This window comes from Nerophis ophidion, linkage group LG12 (genome assembly GCF_033978795.1).
Source record: "Nerophis ophidion isolate RoL-2023_Sa linkage group LG12, RoL_Noph_v1.0, whole genome shotgun sequence".
In the NCBI taxonomy this organism is placed as follows: domain Eukaryota; kingdom Metazoa; phylum Chordata; class Actinopteri; order Syngnathiformes; family Syngnathidae; genus Nerophis; species Nerophis ophidion.
The window spans coordinates 2,456,472-2,474,308 of NC_084622.1; the positions used below are offsets into that span (position 1 = coordinate 2,456,472).

General features: G+C 40.4%; 1 protein-coding gene across 5 annotated transcripts in view; it reads left to right on the plus strand.

Moving 5' to 3' along the window:
* The first annotated feature begins 8,001 nt into the window (after positions 1-8,001).
* Positions 8,002-17,837, plus strand: part of LOC133562885 (alpha-mannosidase 2C1-like) — a 90,427-nt gene continuing 80,591 nt past the window's right edge. For 3 of the 5 annotated variants that reach the window (XR_009808927.1, XR_009808926.1, XM_061916696.1), the window contains exons 1-6: positions 8,002-8,247; positions 14,841-14,966; positions 15,037-15,160; positions 15,240-15,310; positions 16,441-16,618; positions 16,695-16,884. Coding sequence is in view for 1 of the 5 variants with exons in the window: in XM_061916696.1 (XP_061772680.1) it covers positions 8,147-8,247; positions 14,841-14,966; positions 15,037-15,160; positions 15,240-15,310; positions 16,441-16,618; positions 16,695-16,884 (790 nt within the window). In the remaining 4 variants the exon portion in view is untranslated. Of the gene's footprint in view, positions 8,265-13,373; positions 13,655-14,840; positions 14,967-15,036; positions 15,161-15,239; positions 15,311-16,440; positions 16,619-16,694; positions 16,885-17,837 lie in introns of those variants that run through there. The other 2 variants (XR_009808929.1, XR_009808928.1) reach the window with 2 other exon arrangements.

Below are 17,837 nucleotides of genomic sequence, written 5' to 3' on the forward strand. Positions count from 1 at the left end.
ACTGAGACTAAGCTTTCTGACTCTGGGCAACACATTCTGAACCAGAATGCCTTGATAGATTTGAGTTTCCAATGTATGCTGTACAGATTAAAGACACCATGTGTCAGATGCAGCAAAGCAGTAGGTATCATTTCTTGTTGCATCTGTAAGCATAGAGTTTACTGTATATGACTGATCCATCTCTGAAGTCTGTGTATACTAATCAACATAGATTTTGGCAAATTCCATTAATTTCTAAAAGGTCAGTGCATGTGCCTCACAATACGAAGGTCCTAGGTTCCATTCTGGGCTCGGGATCTTTCTGTGTGGAGTTTGCATGTTCTTCCCGTGACTGAGTAGGTTCCCTCCGAGCGCTCCGGCTTCGTCCCCAAAGAATTCCACCTGGGGATAGGTTGATTGGCAACACTAAATTGGCTCTAGTGTGTGAATGTTGTCTGTCTATCTGTGTTGGCCCTACGTTGAGGTGGCAGGGTGTACCCAGCCTTCCGCCCGAATGCAGCTGAGTTAGGCTCCAGCACCACCGCGACCCCCAATGGGACTAGCGGTAAAAAAATGGATGGATGAATGGATTAATCAGCATTGAATTATTTTAGTGATTACTGTGGGATTTTCTTTCTTTCTGTCCCATAAGGGTATCAACAATGTTTTCAACGTCTGCATGAATAGTATTAACTGCAGGATTTTAATGGAACATCTTAATGGCCAAGTCATTAGAAGTTACTAATATTTAACTTAATTTAAACAAGTAAATGTTATGCTGTGAATGAATGATCTGTAATAGACATGGAGACGAAGTGAGAACAATTACCTTAAAAGATGGGCTTCTTCATACTCCTTTTTAGATAATTATGCAGAAATGTGCAAATTTAACCTGCACGAGAAGTTCCAAAATAACTTCATTAAACATGTCTGAATAAATCATAACCAATGTTACACAAATATCATAGTTCTAATAAACTGAATAGATTAGATACATAGGGTTGAAACTTTCCCCAAAACGCATTATCCAAATACATTTATACAGTACATGCCAACATTTTTCCAAGATGGCGCTGCTATAGTGGCTGCTGTTGGCAGGAGCTCTGTGCTCTTGTGTCATCCTTTTGTGTTTCCCTCTTGTTTTCATGTGTTATTATCATCTTTTTCTTTTTGGTCCGGGACCCTTTGGGACTGTGTGACAAGGGGTGTCACTTTCGTGACCTCTGTGGTGCTTTTTTGTGGACTTCTGGATCTGCCTCCCGGGAGTCTTTTGACCATGGAGACCAGTTGCTGGGTCTCTGCCACACCGGAGTCGGTTTGGAGGGACTGGAGTAGATGCGGATGAGGGGACAGGACTGCGGAGCTAGCACTGAGCGCTGGGACGGAGAGGCTTCGCGGTGTCTTGGCTGGGTGAGCAGGTGTCGGACACCTCAGTCACCTTGGACGTATCCTCGCTCATCCATGCAGACTTGACACTGGCCGAGAGTGGAGTGGGCTGTCTTGGTTGCTTTGATGGGTCTGCTCCTGTCTCTGGCCATGCTCCCTCCACCCCAGCGGACGATGGCGTGGAACACCGCAGAGGCCACCACAGTGGATATGTTTCTTTTACTTTTTATTCATAGCTGTATGTAGAAGTGTCTGGTTGTATCTGCTGCTTTAATGTCTTTAATGTCTTTTGTGTTCTTTGATCTTTGATGTTTACCTCTTACACACATGGAAGAGGGATGTGTACTATGGCTATGAGTTGAGTTGTTTTTTTTTCCCTTGGCTTCAGTCTGCACCCCCTCCCCAGGGCCCAGGCTAAGACCGATTTTTTTATTTTATTTTAACCCCTCCCCGTGTTTACCTGTATCTCATCTTTTTTGTAAGGGGCGCTGGAAGCCGTCAGACCCGTCAGCGATCCTGTTCTGTCTCCCTGTAATGTTTGTCTGATCTTGAACGGGATTGCGCTGAAAATTTTAATTTTCCCTTACGGAATAATTAAAGTACTATCTAATCTAATCTAATGTAAAAAAAAGTTTGGACACACCTTCTCATTCAATGTGTTTTTTTTATTTTCATGACTATTTACATTGTAGATTGTCGCTGAAGGCATCAAAACTATGAATGAACACAGTTATGTACTTAAGAAAAGAAGGTAAAATAACTGAAAGCATGTTTAATATTGTTTCTTCAGAAAAATCCACCCTTTGCTCTGATTACTGCTTTGCACACTCTTGGCAATCTCTCGATGAGCTTCAAGAGGTAGTCACCTGAAATGCTTTATACTTCACAGGTGTCATAGTTACGATGCCTTTAGTGACAATCTACAAGGTAAATAGTCATGGAAATAAAGAAAACACATTGAAATGATTAGGTGCGTCCAAACGTTTGGCCTGTACTGTATACCTTGGTTGGCTATAAACTTAAATATCTTCTAAACTGACAGAAATATCCACATATTCTGATATCTCAAGCATTATAGTGATATTTACTTGTTTAGCTAGCTAGTACTTATTATAAAAGTTAGACTTCTTACTCATTCCTAAGGGCTGAAATAGTAAAATACATGTGCAGTAACTTCAAATTGTCGATGTAAAATATCACAATACATGCTGTGTATGTTTTGCTTACAAACAACGTTACATACCTTGGTTAAATATCTATGGAAATATCTTCCAAATGTATATAAATATGCTGGTATTCTGACGTTTAAAGCGTTATTGTGACGTAAATAGATTTAACTACTAAAACAGGGGTGCCCATTACGTCGATCGCGAGCTACCAGTCGACCGCGGGGGGTGTGTCAGTCGATCTCCAGCCAGGCTTTTAAAAAAAATAGACCTAAAAATTAGTGACCATCAATCTTCACCAAAACGTCACTTAAATGACATTCACGGTACCGGAGGGTCTTGTGAGATGACGCTGGCTGCTGCAAGATCATTATTATGAAAATATGACCAAGAGGAAGGCGAGAAACACTTTTTATTTCAACAGACTCTCGCGCCGTACCTTCCGTCAAAACTCTAAAGGCCGACTGCACATTTCCTATCTTCACAATAAAAGCCCTGCTTCATGCTGCCTGCGCTAACTAAATACAGAGTCTCGGAAAACTGGCGTGCACAAGCGATCCCTCAGAAAGCTGGCGTGCACATCACTTGTGCACGCCAGCTTTCCGAGACTCTTATTTTGTTAGCGCAGGCAGCATGAAGCAGGGCTTTTATTGTGAAGATAGGAAATGTGCAGTCGGCCTTTAGAGTTTTGACGGAAGGAACGGCGCGAAAGTCTGTTGAAATAAAAAGTGTTTCTCGCCTTCCTCTCTGTCATTTTTTCATAATAATGAACTGGCAGCAGCCAGCGTCATCTCACAAGACCCTCGGGTGCCGTGAATGTCAATCAAGCAAGCTACGGAATTTGCCGCCAATGTTTTTCTTGTAAAGTGTATGGAAGCTGGATGAATTAGATGCCAAAAACCAACCACTTTCATGTGGTATTGTACAGAAAGGACAACTTTTTTTCTCCTCCATTTGAAAATGTGGGCGTTATCATCATCACTGTCTGATTCCAATCAATGCAAGTCATCAGAATCAGGTAATACACCAACTTATATTCTCGTGAAAGAAAGACATCTATATGTGTTACACATGCTTGTATTATCATTAAACACATTTAACTTGTTTACAAAAATGTCTCTTTCATAAATAAATAAATATAAATGATATATATAAATGAGGTAGATCCCCTCGAGTTGGTCAATTGAAAAGTAGCTCGCCTGCAGAAAAAGTGTGGGCACCCCTGTACTAAAAGGAAACAGCTTCTCCCACAGCAGTCCCTGTACAACACTGCCATCTACTGGCCGTATTTGTAAAACGCATTCATCTATTTCTACTTCCGGGCAACACAATCTATGGAGATATTGTGCTCAAAGGGGGGTAAAAAATCGTCCAATATGTGTAAAATAATGCAGAGGATGGTGACAGAAAGGCTAATGTATGTCATTAAAAAGAAATGATTATTATCAAAGTGTTAGACAAGAGAATTAAATAAGATAGGCTTATAGAAACTAGGGGTGTCAAAGTCAAGGCCCGCAGGCCAGATCCGGCCCGCAAATGAATTATCTATGGCCCCCGGGATGATATTTAATTAGTATTAGAAGCGGCCCAAAGGCCACTGTTTTGCACGCACCAATACTCGATCAGTGTTGGCTAGGTCTGCAAATCTTTGGGTGTCCCACGATTCGATTCAATATCGATTCTTGGGGTCTCGATTCGATAATACATCGATTTTTTTCGATTCCACGCAATTCTCGATTCAAAAACGATATTTTTGTGATTCAAAACGATTCTGTATTCATTCAATACATAGATTTCAGCAGGATCTACCCCAGTCTACTGACATGCTAGCAGAGTAGTACATTTTTTTAAAACAGCTTTTATAATTGTAAAGGACAATGTTTTATCTACTGATTGCAATAATGTAGATTTGTTTTAACTGTTAAACGAACCAAAAAGATGACTTATTTTATCTTTTTGAAAACATTGGACACAGTGTGTTGTCAAGCTCATGAGATGCCATGCAAGTGTAAGCCACTGTTGTTCTTTTATTTGTATTTTTATAAATGTCTAATGATAATGTAAATGAGGGATTTTTAATTACTGCTATGCTGAAATTATAACTAATATTGATACTGTTGTTGATAATATTTATTTTTGTTTCACTACTTTTGGTTTGTTCTGTGTGGTGTTTGTGTCTCCTCTCAATTGCTCTGTTTATTGCAGTTCTGAGTGTTGCTGGATCAGGTTTGGTTTTGGAATTGGATTGCAGTGTTATGGTATTGCTGTGTATTGTTTTGTTTGATTGATAAAAATAAAAATAAAAAAATAAAAATTTTAAAAAATTAATTAAAAAAAAAAAGAGAATCGATTCTGAATCGAACAACGTGAGTATAGCGATTCATATTCGAATCAATGTCTTTCCCACAACCCTAGTGTTGGCGCTAGGAATTTTCAAAATGGGGTCCTAGGGACCCCATCGACATACTTGCCAACCTTGAGACCTCCGAATTCGGGAGATTGGGGAGGGGGGTAAAGGGGGGTTAAGGGGGAAGGAGTATATTTATAGCTAGAATTCGTTGAAATTCAAGTATTTCTTATATATATATATATATATATATATATATAGGTTGATTGGCAACACTAAATGGTCCCTAGTGTGTGAATGTGAGTGTGAATGTTGTCTGTCTATCTGTGTTGGCCCTGCGATGAGGTGGCGACTTGTCCAGGGTGTACCCCGCCTTCCGCCCGATTGTAGCTGAGATAGGCGCCAGCGCCCCCCGCGACCCCGAAAGGGAATAAGCGGTAGAAAATGGATGGATGGATATATATATATATATATATATATATATATATATATATATATATGAAAACCTTTAAAATATAAAATATAGAAATGCATGTAAATAGGGTGGAGGTGAAATGTGAAATTAGAGAAAAAGTGTGGACGAATGGCAAGCAAGGTGGGCTAGATCAGTGGTTCTCAAATGGGGGTACGCATACCCCTGGGGGTACTTGAAGGTATGCCAAGGGGTACGTGAGATTTTTTTAAAATATTCTAAAAATAGCAACAATTCAAAAATCCTTTATAAATATATTTATTGAATAATACTTCATCAAAATATGAATGTAAGTTCATAAAGTGTGAAAAGAAATGCAACAATGCAACATTCAGTGTTGACAGCTAGATTTTTTGTGGACATGTTCCATAAATATTGATGTTAAAGATTTCTTTGATTGTGAAGAAATGTTTAAAATTAAGCTCATGAATCCAGATGGATCTCTATTACAATCCCCAAAGTGGGCACTTTAAGTTGGTGATTACTTGTATGTGTAGAAATATCTTTATTTATAATTGAATCACTTGTTTATTTTCAACAAGTTTTTAGTTCTTTTTATATCGTTTTTTTCCAAATACTTTCAGAAAGACCACTACAAATAAGGAATATTTTGCACTGTTATACAATTTAATTAATACGAACCTGATGACATAGTGCTGTATTTGACTTCTGTATCTCTTTTTTTCTACCAAAAATGCTTTGCTCTGATTAGGGGGTACTTGAGTTAAAAAAATGTTCACAGGGGGTATATCACTGAAAAAAGGTTGAGAACCACTGCGCTAGAGAAGTCAAAAGAAGACATTTATGCGAAATACAGAGTGTTAAAATGGAAAGGGTTGGAAGTGCAATAAGGAGGGAAGAAAGTTTGCTGATCAAGATCAAGGATAGGTCAGTAAAACATTGAAAATAATGGACAAACAGAAGGTGTGAGGGACGTCTGTTGAACATGTACTAAGTAGTGTAGTACATATAAGACGGGGGTGCCCACACTTTTTCTACAGGCGAGTTACTTTTCAATTGACCAACTCGAGGGGATCTACCTCATTTACAGTATATATATCATTTATATTTATTTATTTATGAAAGAGACATTTTTGTAAACCAGTTAAATTTGTTTAATGATAATACAAACATGTGTAACACATATAGATGTCTTTCTTTCACGAAGACAAGAATATAAGTTGGTGTATTACCTGATTCTGATGACTTGCATTGATTGGAATCAAATGGAGGAGAAAAAAAGTTGTCCTTTCTGTACAATACCACATGAAAGTGGTTGGATTTTGGCATCTAATTCATCCAGCTTCCATACACTTTACAAGAAAAACATTGGCGGCAAATTCCGTAGCTTGCTTGATTGACATTCACGGCACCCGAGGGTCTTGTGAGATGACGCTGGCTGCTGCCAGTTCATTATTATGAAAAAATGACAGAGAGGAAGGCGAGAAACACTTTTTATTTCAAAAGACTTTCGCGCCGTCCCTTCCGTCAAAACTCTAAAGGCCGACTGCACATTTCCTATCTGTGAAGTGAAGTATATTTATATAGCGCTTTTCTCAAATGACTCAAAGCGCTTTACATAGTGAAACCCAATATCTAAGTTACATTTAAACCAGTGTGGGTGGCACTGGGAGCAGGTGGGTAAAGTGTCTTGCCCAAGGACACAACAGCAGTGACTAGGATGGCACAAGCGGGAATCGAACCTGCTACCCTCAAGTTGCTGACACGGCCACTCTACCAACCGAGCTATGCCGCCCCTTCACAATAAAAGCCCTGCTTCATGCTGCCTGCGCTAACAAAATAAGAGTCTCGGAAAGCTGGCGTGCACAAGTGATGTGCACGCCAGTTTTCTGAGGGATCGCTTGTGCACGCCAGTTTTCCGAGACTCTGTATTTAGTTAGCGCAGGCAGCATGAAGCAGGGCTTTTATTGTGAAGATAGGAAATGTGCAGTTGGCCTTTAGAGTTTTGACGGAAGGTACGGCGCGAGAATCTGTTGAAATAAAAAGTGTTTCTCGCCTTCCTCTCGGTCATATTTTCATAATACTGATCTTGCAGCAGCCAGCGTCATCTCACAAGACCCTCCGGTACCGTGAATGTCATTTAAGTGACGTCTTGGTGAAGATTGATGGTCACTAATTTTTAGGTCTATTTTTTTTAAAAGCCTGGCTGGAGATCGACTGACACACCCCCCGCGGTCGACTGGTAGCTCGCGATCGACGTAATGGGCACCCCTGATATAAGAGATAGAGATGTTTGTTAAAGAGGAAATCAACAGATGTGTCATTAGCAATGGCTGGGGTGTTTAACACGAGGAATAGGAAACAGGTGAAGGCTGTATTTGATTTGTTTAAGAACACATGGTTGTATTATAAGATTTAATGGATACTGGGGGATAGGGAGAGCGGGGTCCAAATAAAGGGCAGGTGAGCCTGGTTAAACTGCTACATAGGTCATTTAATGTATTTAAGTTTGTTTCAATTATTTTGTGAATTGGGGATTTAGATTGTGAATTATTGTCTGACCTACACTCCTGAGCAGAAGATTGCGGTAACGCACCATGAAGCTGGATGCCAACCACCAAAAAACACAAAGAAGAAAAAGCAAAAGAAGAATAATACTGCAGGGGGCGCTAATGTACCAAATGATGGATGCAAACCGCCGTTAAACCAAAAAAGAAGATAAAGACATGATCTATTTCTACTTCCGGGTAGGGAGTGAATCAATATTGTTGTCATTTCTAGCTTCACTTTTCACTTTTGCACCGGCAAACATTTGCCAAAGTTGTTTTTTTTGCTATGTATCACCAACCTGTGTTGAAGAACAGGCGGACACTTTTGGAGAGAGCTGAGAAGTTTATTTCTGATGTTTACTTCACAGACTGCAACCTGCGAGGACGGTATATACCTTATTGAGGTTTTTATTCTCATCTTACAATTGTGCCTCTCATGTGGAGCATCATTGCTTGAACATTTACATTACTTTTTAATAACATGTTCAGCTTATTCAAACCGAGTCCACATTTGATTCATTCAAACATATAGGACAGGGGTGTCCAAACTTTGGCCCGGGGGCCATTTGCTGCTCCTTTTTATTTGGCCCACAACACATTCCATCCCATCCATCCATATTCTACCGCTTATTCCCTTTTGGGGTCGCGGGGGGCGCTGGCGCCTATCTCAGCTACAATCGGGCGGAAGGCGAGGTACACCCTGGACAAGTCGCCAGCTCATCGCAGGGCCAACACAGAAAGACAGACAACATTCACACACTAGGGCCAATTTAGTGTTGCCAATCAACCTATCCCCAGGTGCATGTCTTTGGAAGTGGGAGGAAGCCGGAGTACCCGGAGGGAACCCACGCATTCACGGGGAGAACATGCAAACTCCACACAGAAAGATCCCGAGCCTGGATTTGAACCCAGGACCGCAGGACCTTCGTAACAACACATTCCATCCTTGAATTTTCAACCACTTGTCTCTTTCGGGGTTAAATAAAAACATCACAGACTAAGAAAATTATCATAAATACTTGACAACCAAAATGGCCAACAACCTGTGCATCTTACTGTATATCAGGGGTGTCGAACTCCTTCTCTTTGAGGGCCACGTTGCAGTTTTGACTGCCCTCAGAGGGCCGAATGTAACATTAAAGGCCTACTGAAATCCACTACTACCCACCACGCAGTCTGATAGTTTATATATCAATGATGAAATATCAACATGTACTGCATGCAGTTATATATCTTTTAAACTGTATCCATCCAATAATGAAACAGAAATTATATTATCATACATTCAAAACATTTTTGGGGGCCACACATACATAAATATCTACTAAACATCCATCCATCCATTTTCTACCGCTTGTCCCTTTCGGGGTTGCAGAGGTTGCTGGAGCCTATCTCAGCTGCATTTGGGCAGAAGGTGGCATACACCCTTGACAAGTCACCACCTCATCACAGGGCCAACACAAATAGACAGACAACATTCACACTCACATTCCAATTTAGTGTTGCCAATCAACCTATCCCCAGGTGCATGTTTTTGGAGGTGTGAGGAAGCCGGAGTACCCGGAGGGAACCCACGCAGTCATGGGGACAACTTGCAAACTTTTGGTGGTAGCAGGGGGGGTGTATATTGTAGCATCTTGGAAGAATTAGTGCTGCAAGGGATTGTGGGTATTTGTTTTGCTGTGTTTATGTTGTGTTACGGTGTAGATGTTCTCCCCAAATGTGTTTGTCATTCTTGTTTGGTGTGGGTTCACAGTGTGACAAATAATGCAACGAAATGTTGTTCTTATTTGTACTGTGAAGTTCAAATTTGAATGACAATAAAAAGGAAGTCTAAGTCTAGTTTAATATTTGTAACAGTTTTAAAGTTGTTTATACATCCCCCCTCAGTGTGACCTGAATGGCTGTTGATCAAGTATGCCTTGCATTCACTTATGTGTGTGTAAAAGCCGCATATATTATGTGACTGGGCCGGCACGCTGTTTGTATGGAGGAGAAGCGGATGTCACGACAGGTAGTAGGGGACGCTAAAGGCAGTGCCTTGAAGGCATGCCCCCAATATTGTTATCAGGGTGGAAATTGGGAGAAATTCGGAATGGTTGCCCCAGGAGATTTCCTGGAGGGGCACTAAAATTCGGGAGTCTCCCGGGAAAATCGGGACGGTTGGCAAGTATCAATAGATTGTGACCATTTTAATGTGAATTTTATGGTAAAATTTTGCCATTCTAAATTGCAATTTTAAATTTCCCGGGAGTTTTTTCTTGAAAATGTCGCGTAATGATGACGTGTACGCTTGACGTCACGGGGTGTTGGGAAGTATGAGCACTGCACACACACACAGCTAAAAGTCGTCTGCTTTAACCACATATTTACACAGTATTTTGGAGATCTGTGTTGCTGAATCGTTTGCAATTTGTTCAGTTAATATTGGAGAAGTCAAAGTAGAAAGATGGAGTTGGGAAGCTTTAGCCTTTGGCCACACAAACACACGGTGATTCCTTGTTTAAAATTCACAGAGGTGAAACTTTAGTATGGATCACAGCGAACATGGATCCCGACTGAATGTCAACCAGCAGGTTTCGGCGAGAAAATTGTGGTAAAAAGTTGCTTGTGCCGCCCATAAAGCTGCCGTCGACTTCCCCGAGACGCTGCGCGTCAACACACCCGTGGACACACACCTCCGACTATCAGGTACTGTTAAACTCACTAAAACACTAGCAACACAATAGAAAGATAAGGGATTTCCCAGAATGATTCTAGTAAATGTGTCTAAAAACACCTGCATCCGTCCCAATGCAATCATGTTTTTTTTTTTTTTCTTCTAGTCCGTCGCTATCAATATCCCCAAACAGGAACCTTTCATCCTCGCTCAAATTAATGGGGAAATTGTCGTTTTCTCGGTCCGAATAACTTTTTGTTGGATGCCCCCATTAAAATCAATGTGAAGATGTGAGGAGCCCCCACACGTGTGACGTCATCGTCTGCGAATTCCGGTAGAGGCAGGGCTTTTCTTTTAGCAAGCAAAAGTTGCAAACTTTATCTTGGATGTTCTCTACTAAATCCTTTCAGCAAAAATATGGCAATATTGCGAAATGATCAAGTATGACACACAGAATGGACCTGCTATCCCTGTTTAAATAAGAAAATCTCGTTTCAGTAGGCTTTTAATAAAAGAAACATACATGGATAAGGATTAGCCGCATGATATTGTCACACCTATGCATTTGATTAGTTAACGGCCTACTGAAATGAGATGTTCTTATTTAAACGGGGATAGCAGGTCCATTCTATGTGTCATACTTGATCATTTCGCGATATTGCCATATTTTTGCTGAAAGGATTTAGTAGAGAACATCCACGATAAAGTTCGCAACTTTTGGTCGATACTAAAAAAGCCTTGCCTGTACCGGAAGTAGCGGACAATGTGCGCGTGACCTCACTGGTTGTAGAGCTCCTCACATCCTCACATACCGAGAAAGTGACAATTTCCCCATTAATTTGAGCGAGGATGAAAGATTTGTGGATGAAGATAGTGAGAGTGAAGGACTAGAAAAAAAAAGATTAGGGCAGTGGGAGCGATTTAGATGTTATTAGACACATTTACTAGGATAATTCTGGAAAAATACCTTATTTGCCTATTGTGTTACTAGTGTTTTAGTGAGATTATATAGTCATACCTGAAAGTCGGAGGGGTGTGGTGACCGCCAGTGTCTCTGAGGGAAGCAATGGAGGAGCCAAGAAAGTCACAGCTGCCTCTTTGACTGCTGAAGGAGGAACGGCACAAGCTCCGCTCATGTTTACAGTAAGAGCCGACTTATTACCACAATTTTCTCACCAAAACCTGCCGGTTGACATGTGGTAGAGAACCATGTGCGCTTGACCACTCTGTTCCATATTAAAGCTTCACAACAAACAAAGAAACATTGGCTGTGTTTGTGTTGCTACAGCCGGCTGCAATACACCGCTTTCCACCAACATCTTTTTTTTTTTGTAGTCTCAATTATTAATTGAACAAATTGCAAAAGATTCAGCAACACAGATGTCCAGAATACTTTATAATTATGCGATAAAAACAGACTACTTTTAGCCGTGATCGGTGCTGGGAGAACATGTCCGCTACCACCGGTGACGTCACGCGCGCACGTCATCACACGCGTCATCATTCCGCGACGTTTTCAACAGGATACCTCGCGGGAAATTTAAAATTGCAATTTAGTAAACTAAACCGGCCGTATTGGCATGTGTTGCAATGTTAAGATTTCAGCATTGATATATAAACTATCACACTACGTTGTCGGTAGTAGTGGCTTTCAGTAGGCCTTTTATGTATATTTTACTTACACTATTAAAAAAAAAAAAAAATCTGTGGATTTTGCGGTCCAAAAGAATGGCAAAATTTTACCATAAAATTCACATTAAAATGGTCACAGTCTATTCATACTTGCCAACCCTCCCGATTTCCCCGGGAGACTCCCGAATTTTAGTGCCCCCCCAGGAAATCTCCTGGGGCAACCATTCCGAATTTCTCCCAATTTCCACCCTGATAACAATATTGGGGGCATGCCTTCAAGGCACTGCCTTTAGCGTCCCCTACTACCTGTCGTGACATTCGCTTCTCTTCCATACAAACAGCGTGCCGGCCCAGTCACATAATATATGCGGCTTTTACACACACATAAGTGAATGCAAGGCATACTTGATCAACAGCCATTCAGGTCACACTGAGGGGGGCTGTATAAACAACTTTAAAACTGTTACAAATATTAGACTAGACTTAGACTTCCTTTTTATTGTCATTCAAATTTGAACTTTACAGTACAAATAAGAACAACATTTCGATGCATTATTTGTCACACTGTGAACCCACACCAAACAAGAATGACAAACACATTTGGGGAGAACATCTACACCGTAACACAACATAAACACAGCAAAACAAATACCTACAACCCCTTGCAGCACTAATTCTTCCGAGACGCTACAATATACACCCCCCCTGCTACCACCAAAAGTTTGCAAGTTGTCCCCATGACTGCGTGGGTTCCCTCCGGGTACTCCGGCTTCCTCCCACCTCCAAAAACATGCACCTGGGGATAGGTTGATTGGCAACACTAAATTGGAATGTGAGTGTGAATGTTGTCTGTCTATTTGTGTTGGCCCTGTGATGAGGTGGTGACTTGTCAAGGGTGTATGCCACCTTCTGCCCAAATGCAGCTGAGATAGGCTCCAGCAACCTCTGCAACCCCGAAAGGGACAAGCGGTAGAAAATGGATGGATGGATGTTTAGTAGATATTTATGTATGTGTAGCCCCCAAAAATGTTTTGAATGTATGATAATATAATTTCTGTTTCATTATTGGATAGATACAGTTTAAAAGATATATAACTGTATGCAGTACATGTCTTTTTTTTCTGTCAAACTAGAAAAAGAAAGATAAAGTACTTTTTTGATGCATATTATTTCCATTCAAAATGATCTGGCCCCCGGGCCTTAAATTTGACTCCTTTGCTGTATAGTCTTAAATCATTTCCTTGCATCCTGTCAGGATAAACATGTCAATCAATCAATCAATCAATCAATCAATCAATGTTTACTTATATAGCCCTAAATCACTAGTGTCTCAAAGGGCTGCACAAACCACTACGACATCCTCTGTAGGCCCACACAAGGGCAAGGAAAACTCACACCCAGTGGGACGTCGGTGACAATGATGACTATGAGAACCTTGGAGAGGAGCAAGAGCTCCTCAATGTCGCAGCCCTTCCGGGCGCCGCCATCTTGATTGCAAGATATGTAAGTTAACGCCTCAAAAAGGTTGTAGTTGTGAAATAATATTTTTTTGTAAAAAAACAACAACAAATTAAATATCTGAAGTGCGTTAAATTTTACACTAATTTGCTTTAAATCCTGTAACACAAAGATAGGTATGGATGTGGATGTTTTTTTTCAGGTAGTTAAGCACAGTGGTTCTCAAATGGGGGTACGCGTACCCCTGGGGGTACTTGAAGGTATGCCAAGGGGTACGTGAGATTTTTTTCAAATATTCTAAAAGTAGGAACAATTCAAAAATCCTTTATAAACATATTTATTGAATAATACTTCAACAAAATATGAATGTAAGTTCATAAACTGTGAAAAGAAATGCAACAATGCAATATTCAGTGTTGACAGCTAGATTTTTTTGTGGACATGTTCCATGAATATAGCTGTTAAAGATTTCATTTTTTGTGAAGAAATGTTTAGAATTAAGTTCATGAATCCAGATGGATCTCAATCAATCAATCAATGGTTATTTATATAGCCCTAAATCACTAGTGTCTCAAAGGGCTGCACAAACCACTACGACATCCTCGGTAGGCCCACATAAGGGCAAGGAAAACTCCCACCCAGTGGGACGTCGGTGACAATGATGACTATATCTCTGGATGTCTATTACAATCCCCAAAGTGGGCACTTTAAGTTGATGATTACTTCTATGTGTAGAAATCTTTATTTATAATTAAATCACTTGTTTATTTTTCAACAAGTTTTTAGTTGTTTTTAAATCAATTTTTTCCAAATAGTTAAAAAAAGACCACTGCAAATGAACAATAAAATAAATCAGAAACTAATGACATAGTGCTGTATTTTACTTCTTTATCTCTTTTTTTCAACCAAAAATGCTTTGCTCTGATTAGGGAGTACTTGAATTAAAAAAATATTCACAGGTGGTACATCACTGAAAAAAGGTTGAACCACTGGTTTAGCATATATTAATTGACCTACACTGTATTGGTCATAGTAACTTTACTGTACAAAATGTATAAACGTGGCCCCTTCAATTTTTATGTAAGTGGCCCTTGCTTAAAACATTTTGCACACCCCTGATCTAGGATATTCCTCTCAGAATAAACCAATACAAATGTTTTGCTTTGCTTCACTGTGATGCTTCTTGCATTAACTATACATAAAAACAGTAAGGTTTTATCTTTTCATAAAGGCTGTATGGAGAATCTTACCCACTGGAATCCCTCAGCCAATTTATGTCTCCTAAACGGATAACATTGATGGAAGCTCAAACACAGAGTTTTACACCTTACAATGTAGGCGATACCTTTGGACCGACGTAAGTATTTTTGTCACCCTTGTTCTAAAAAAGTGGTGTGTTTTTTTATTAACACATACGTTTATTTTAGGTGGTGGACTTGTTGGTTTAAAGCAACCCTGAATATTCCAGAATGCTGGAGAGGTAAAGAGGTTCATGTTCTCTGGGAAAGTGATGGAGAGGCGATGGTTTGGAGGGATGGACAAGCAGTTCAGGTAAAGAAAGCATGTTGTTTTTCATTTACATTTGTTATTCAAACACTTTAAGATGAATTTCCTGTCTTGATTTATCCAGGGTTTGACTAAAGAAGGTGAAAAGACGAGTTACATTTTGTCTGACTGCCTCACAGACGAAGAACCGCACAGGTCTGTCACCAGTGCTCCTGCTTGTTCATGTTGTTCACGCAAAAATATTTAAATGTATATTATACACAGTATATATTTACTTAATATGGCTGTCAAAATTAACAAGTTAACTTGTGAATAATCACAAAAAATTATTGCATTGATCATTTATATGCACAGATTATTCACACAATTGAATTTGTCTGCACTGCTTCTTTATTTTAACCGCAGATCGTTACCTGAATGGTGGCACGGTTTGCAAATAAATGATTTGCTCTTAAGTAAAACACTTTACAGAGGATTATGAGTGGCATTTTGACCATAAAATTGCATTTGTGTCCAATATATGACACTTACTTTAAGTTAATTTAAATTATTCAATAGAGTAATAACCTCTGATTATCATGATTGGTTTTCATATTTGTAATTATTGAGGATGATATGGTTATGTATGGCTTCACGGTGGCAGAGGGGTTAGTGCGTCTGTCTCACAATACGAAGGTCCTGCAGTCTTGGGTTCAATCCCAGGCTCGGGATCTTTCTGTGTGGAGTTTGCATGTTCTCCCCATGAATGCGTGGGTTCCCTCCGGGTACTCCGGCTTCCTCCCACTTCCAAAGACATGCACCTGGGGATAGGCCCCTCCCACCTCCAAAGACATGCACCTGGGGATAGGCCCCTCCCACCTCCAAAGACATGCACCTGAGGATAGGCCCCTCCCACCTCCAAAGACATGCACCTGGGGATTGGTTGATTGGCAACACTAAATGGTCCCTAGTGTGTGAATGTGAGTGTGAATGTTGTCTGTCTATCTGTGTTGGCCCTGCGATGAGGTGGCGACTTGTCCAGGGTGTACCCCGCCTTCCGCCCGATTGTAGCTGAGATAGGCGCCAGCACCCCCCGCGACCTCAAAAGGGAAAAGGCGGTAGATAATGGATGGATGGTTATGTATGGTAAAAAAAAGTGGTGCTTGTGTATATTGGTCTGCCACACAGCAAGGGAATTCTAAGTTTAAACCTTTGTGTGGACTTTGGATGATCTCCTGGGTTTCATTCTGTAGTTCTAAAACATGCATGTTAGATTAATTGCCGATTGTAAATTGTCCACATCTGTGTGTGATTGTCTATATCTGTGGCGCCTTGTATTCTTTTAGTGTTACCATCTATGTGGAAATGGCCTGTAATGGACTCTTTGGAGCCGGTAACGGGTCAATGATCGCACCTCCAGACCCAAACAGGAAGTTTTCTGTGCAAAAAGCAGAGCTTGTGATCTTCAACCGGGAAGTCAGGGAGCTGATGACGGATTTTGAGATGCTCATTGACATTGTCAAGGTACAGTACCTGAAAACAATCTGCCTTTAAAAAGAAAAAGGTGACCTCTTCTTGGTTGTTCTCTTTTCCATTGTAGGAACTTGGCGAGGGCGAGCAGCGAAGCTACCAGGCTCTGTTCACCGTCAATGAGATGGTGAACGTGAGCGACCCCACTGATCCCAGCTCTTTCTCTGGAGCACGGAGTTTGGCTCAGAATTTTTTTAGCCAACATAACGGACAAAGCCAGCACACTGTCCACGCCATGGGCCACTGCCACATTGACTCAGGTCTCACATTTTTATCACAATAGAGTACCGATTGACACCAAACTTAAAATACGCTGAGACATACTTAGTATTTGAAGGTGTGCTACCTAATACGATTAAGAATTCCTCCACTCCACAGCTCAATTAAGTATCTGGAATGAAAGGTCGCAAATATATATAATTTTAGTCAAACCTAGTATCTAATCAGTTGACCTTCTTAACAGTATTCTCATGCTTCTTGCTTGCAAGTAAAACAGCACTTTTTATTTTGCCCATCATCCATAATTCCTATGTGAGACAAGAAACCATGGCTTTCCCTTTTTTGTGCATTCTAAATAGTGGGAAAAACTGCTAGTACAAAGCATTTAACAATGCATTTTAAAAACATCCAAAAACTTATGCAGTAAGTACTGTATGTTATGAGTAACAGGTACATTAATGATAAAATGTACAAAACCCAAAACCAGTGAAGTTGGCATGTTGTATAATTCGTAAAGAAAAACAGAATACATCCATCCATCCATTTTCTACCGCTTGTCCCAACTGGCGTCACGGGGGGTGCTGGAGCCTATCTCAACTGCATTCAGGCGGAAGGCGGTGTACACCCTGGACAAGTCGCCACCTCATCACAGGCCAACACAGATAGACAGACAACATTCACAATCACATTCACACACTAGGGACCATTTAGTGTTGCCAATCAACCTATCCCCAAAATACAATTATTTGAAAATCATTTTCAACATATATTCAATTGAATAGACTGCAAAGACGAGATATTTAATGTTCGAACTGAGAAACACATTTTTTTTTTTTTTCAAATCATTAACTTAGAATTTAATGGCAGCAACACATTGCAAAAAAGTTGGCACAGGAGAATTTCACCACTGTGTTACATGACCTTTCCTTTTAACAACACTCAGTAATTGTTTGGGAACTGAGGAGACCAATTTTTTTAAGCTTTTCAGGTGGAA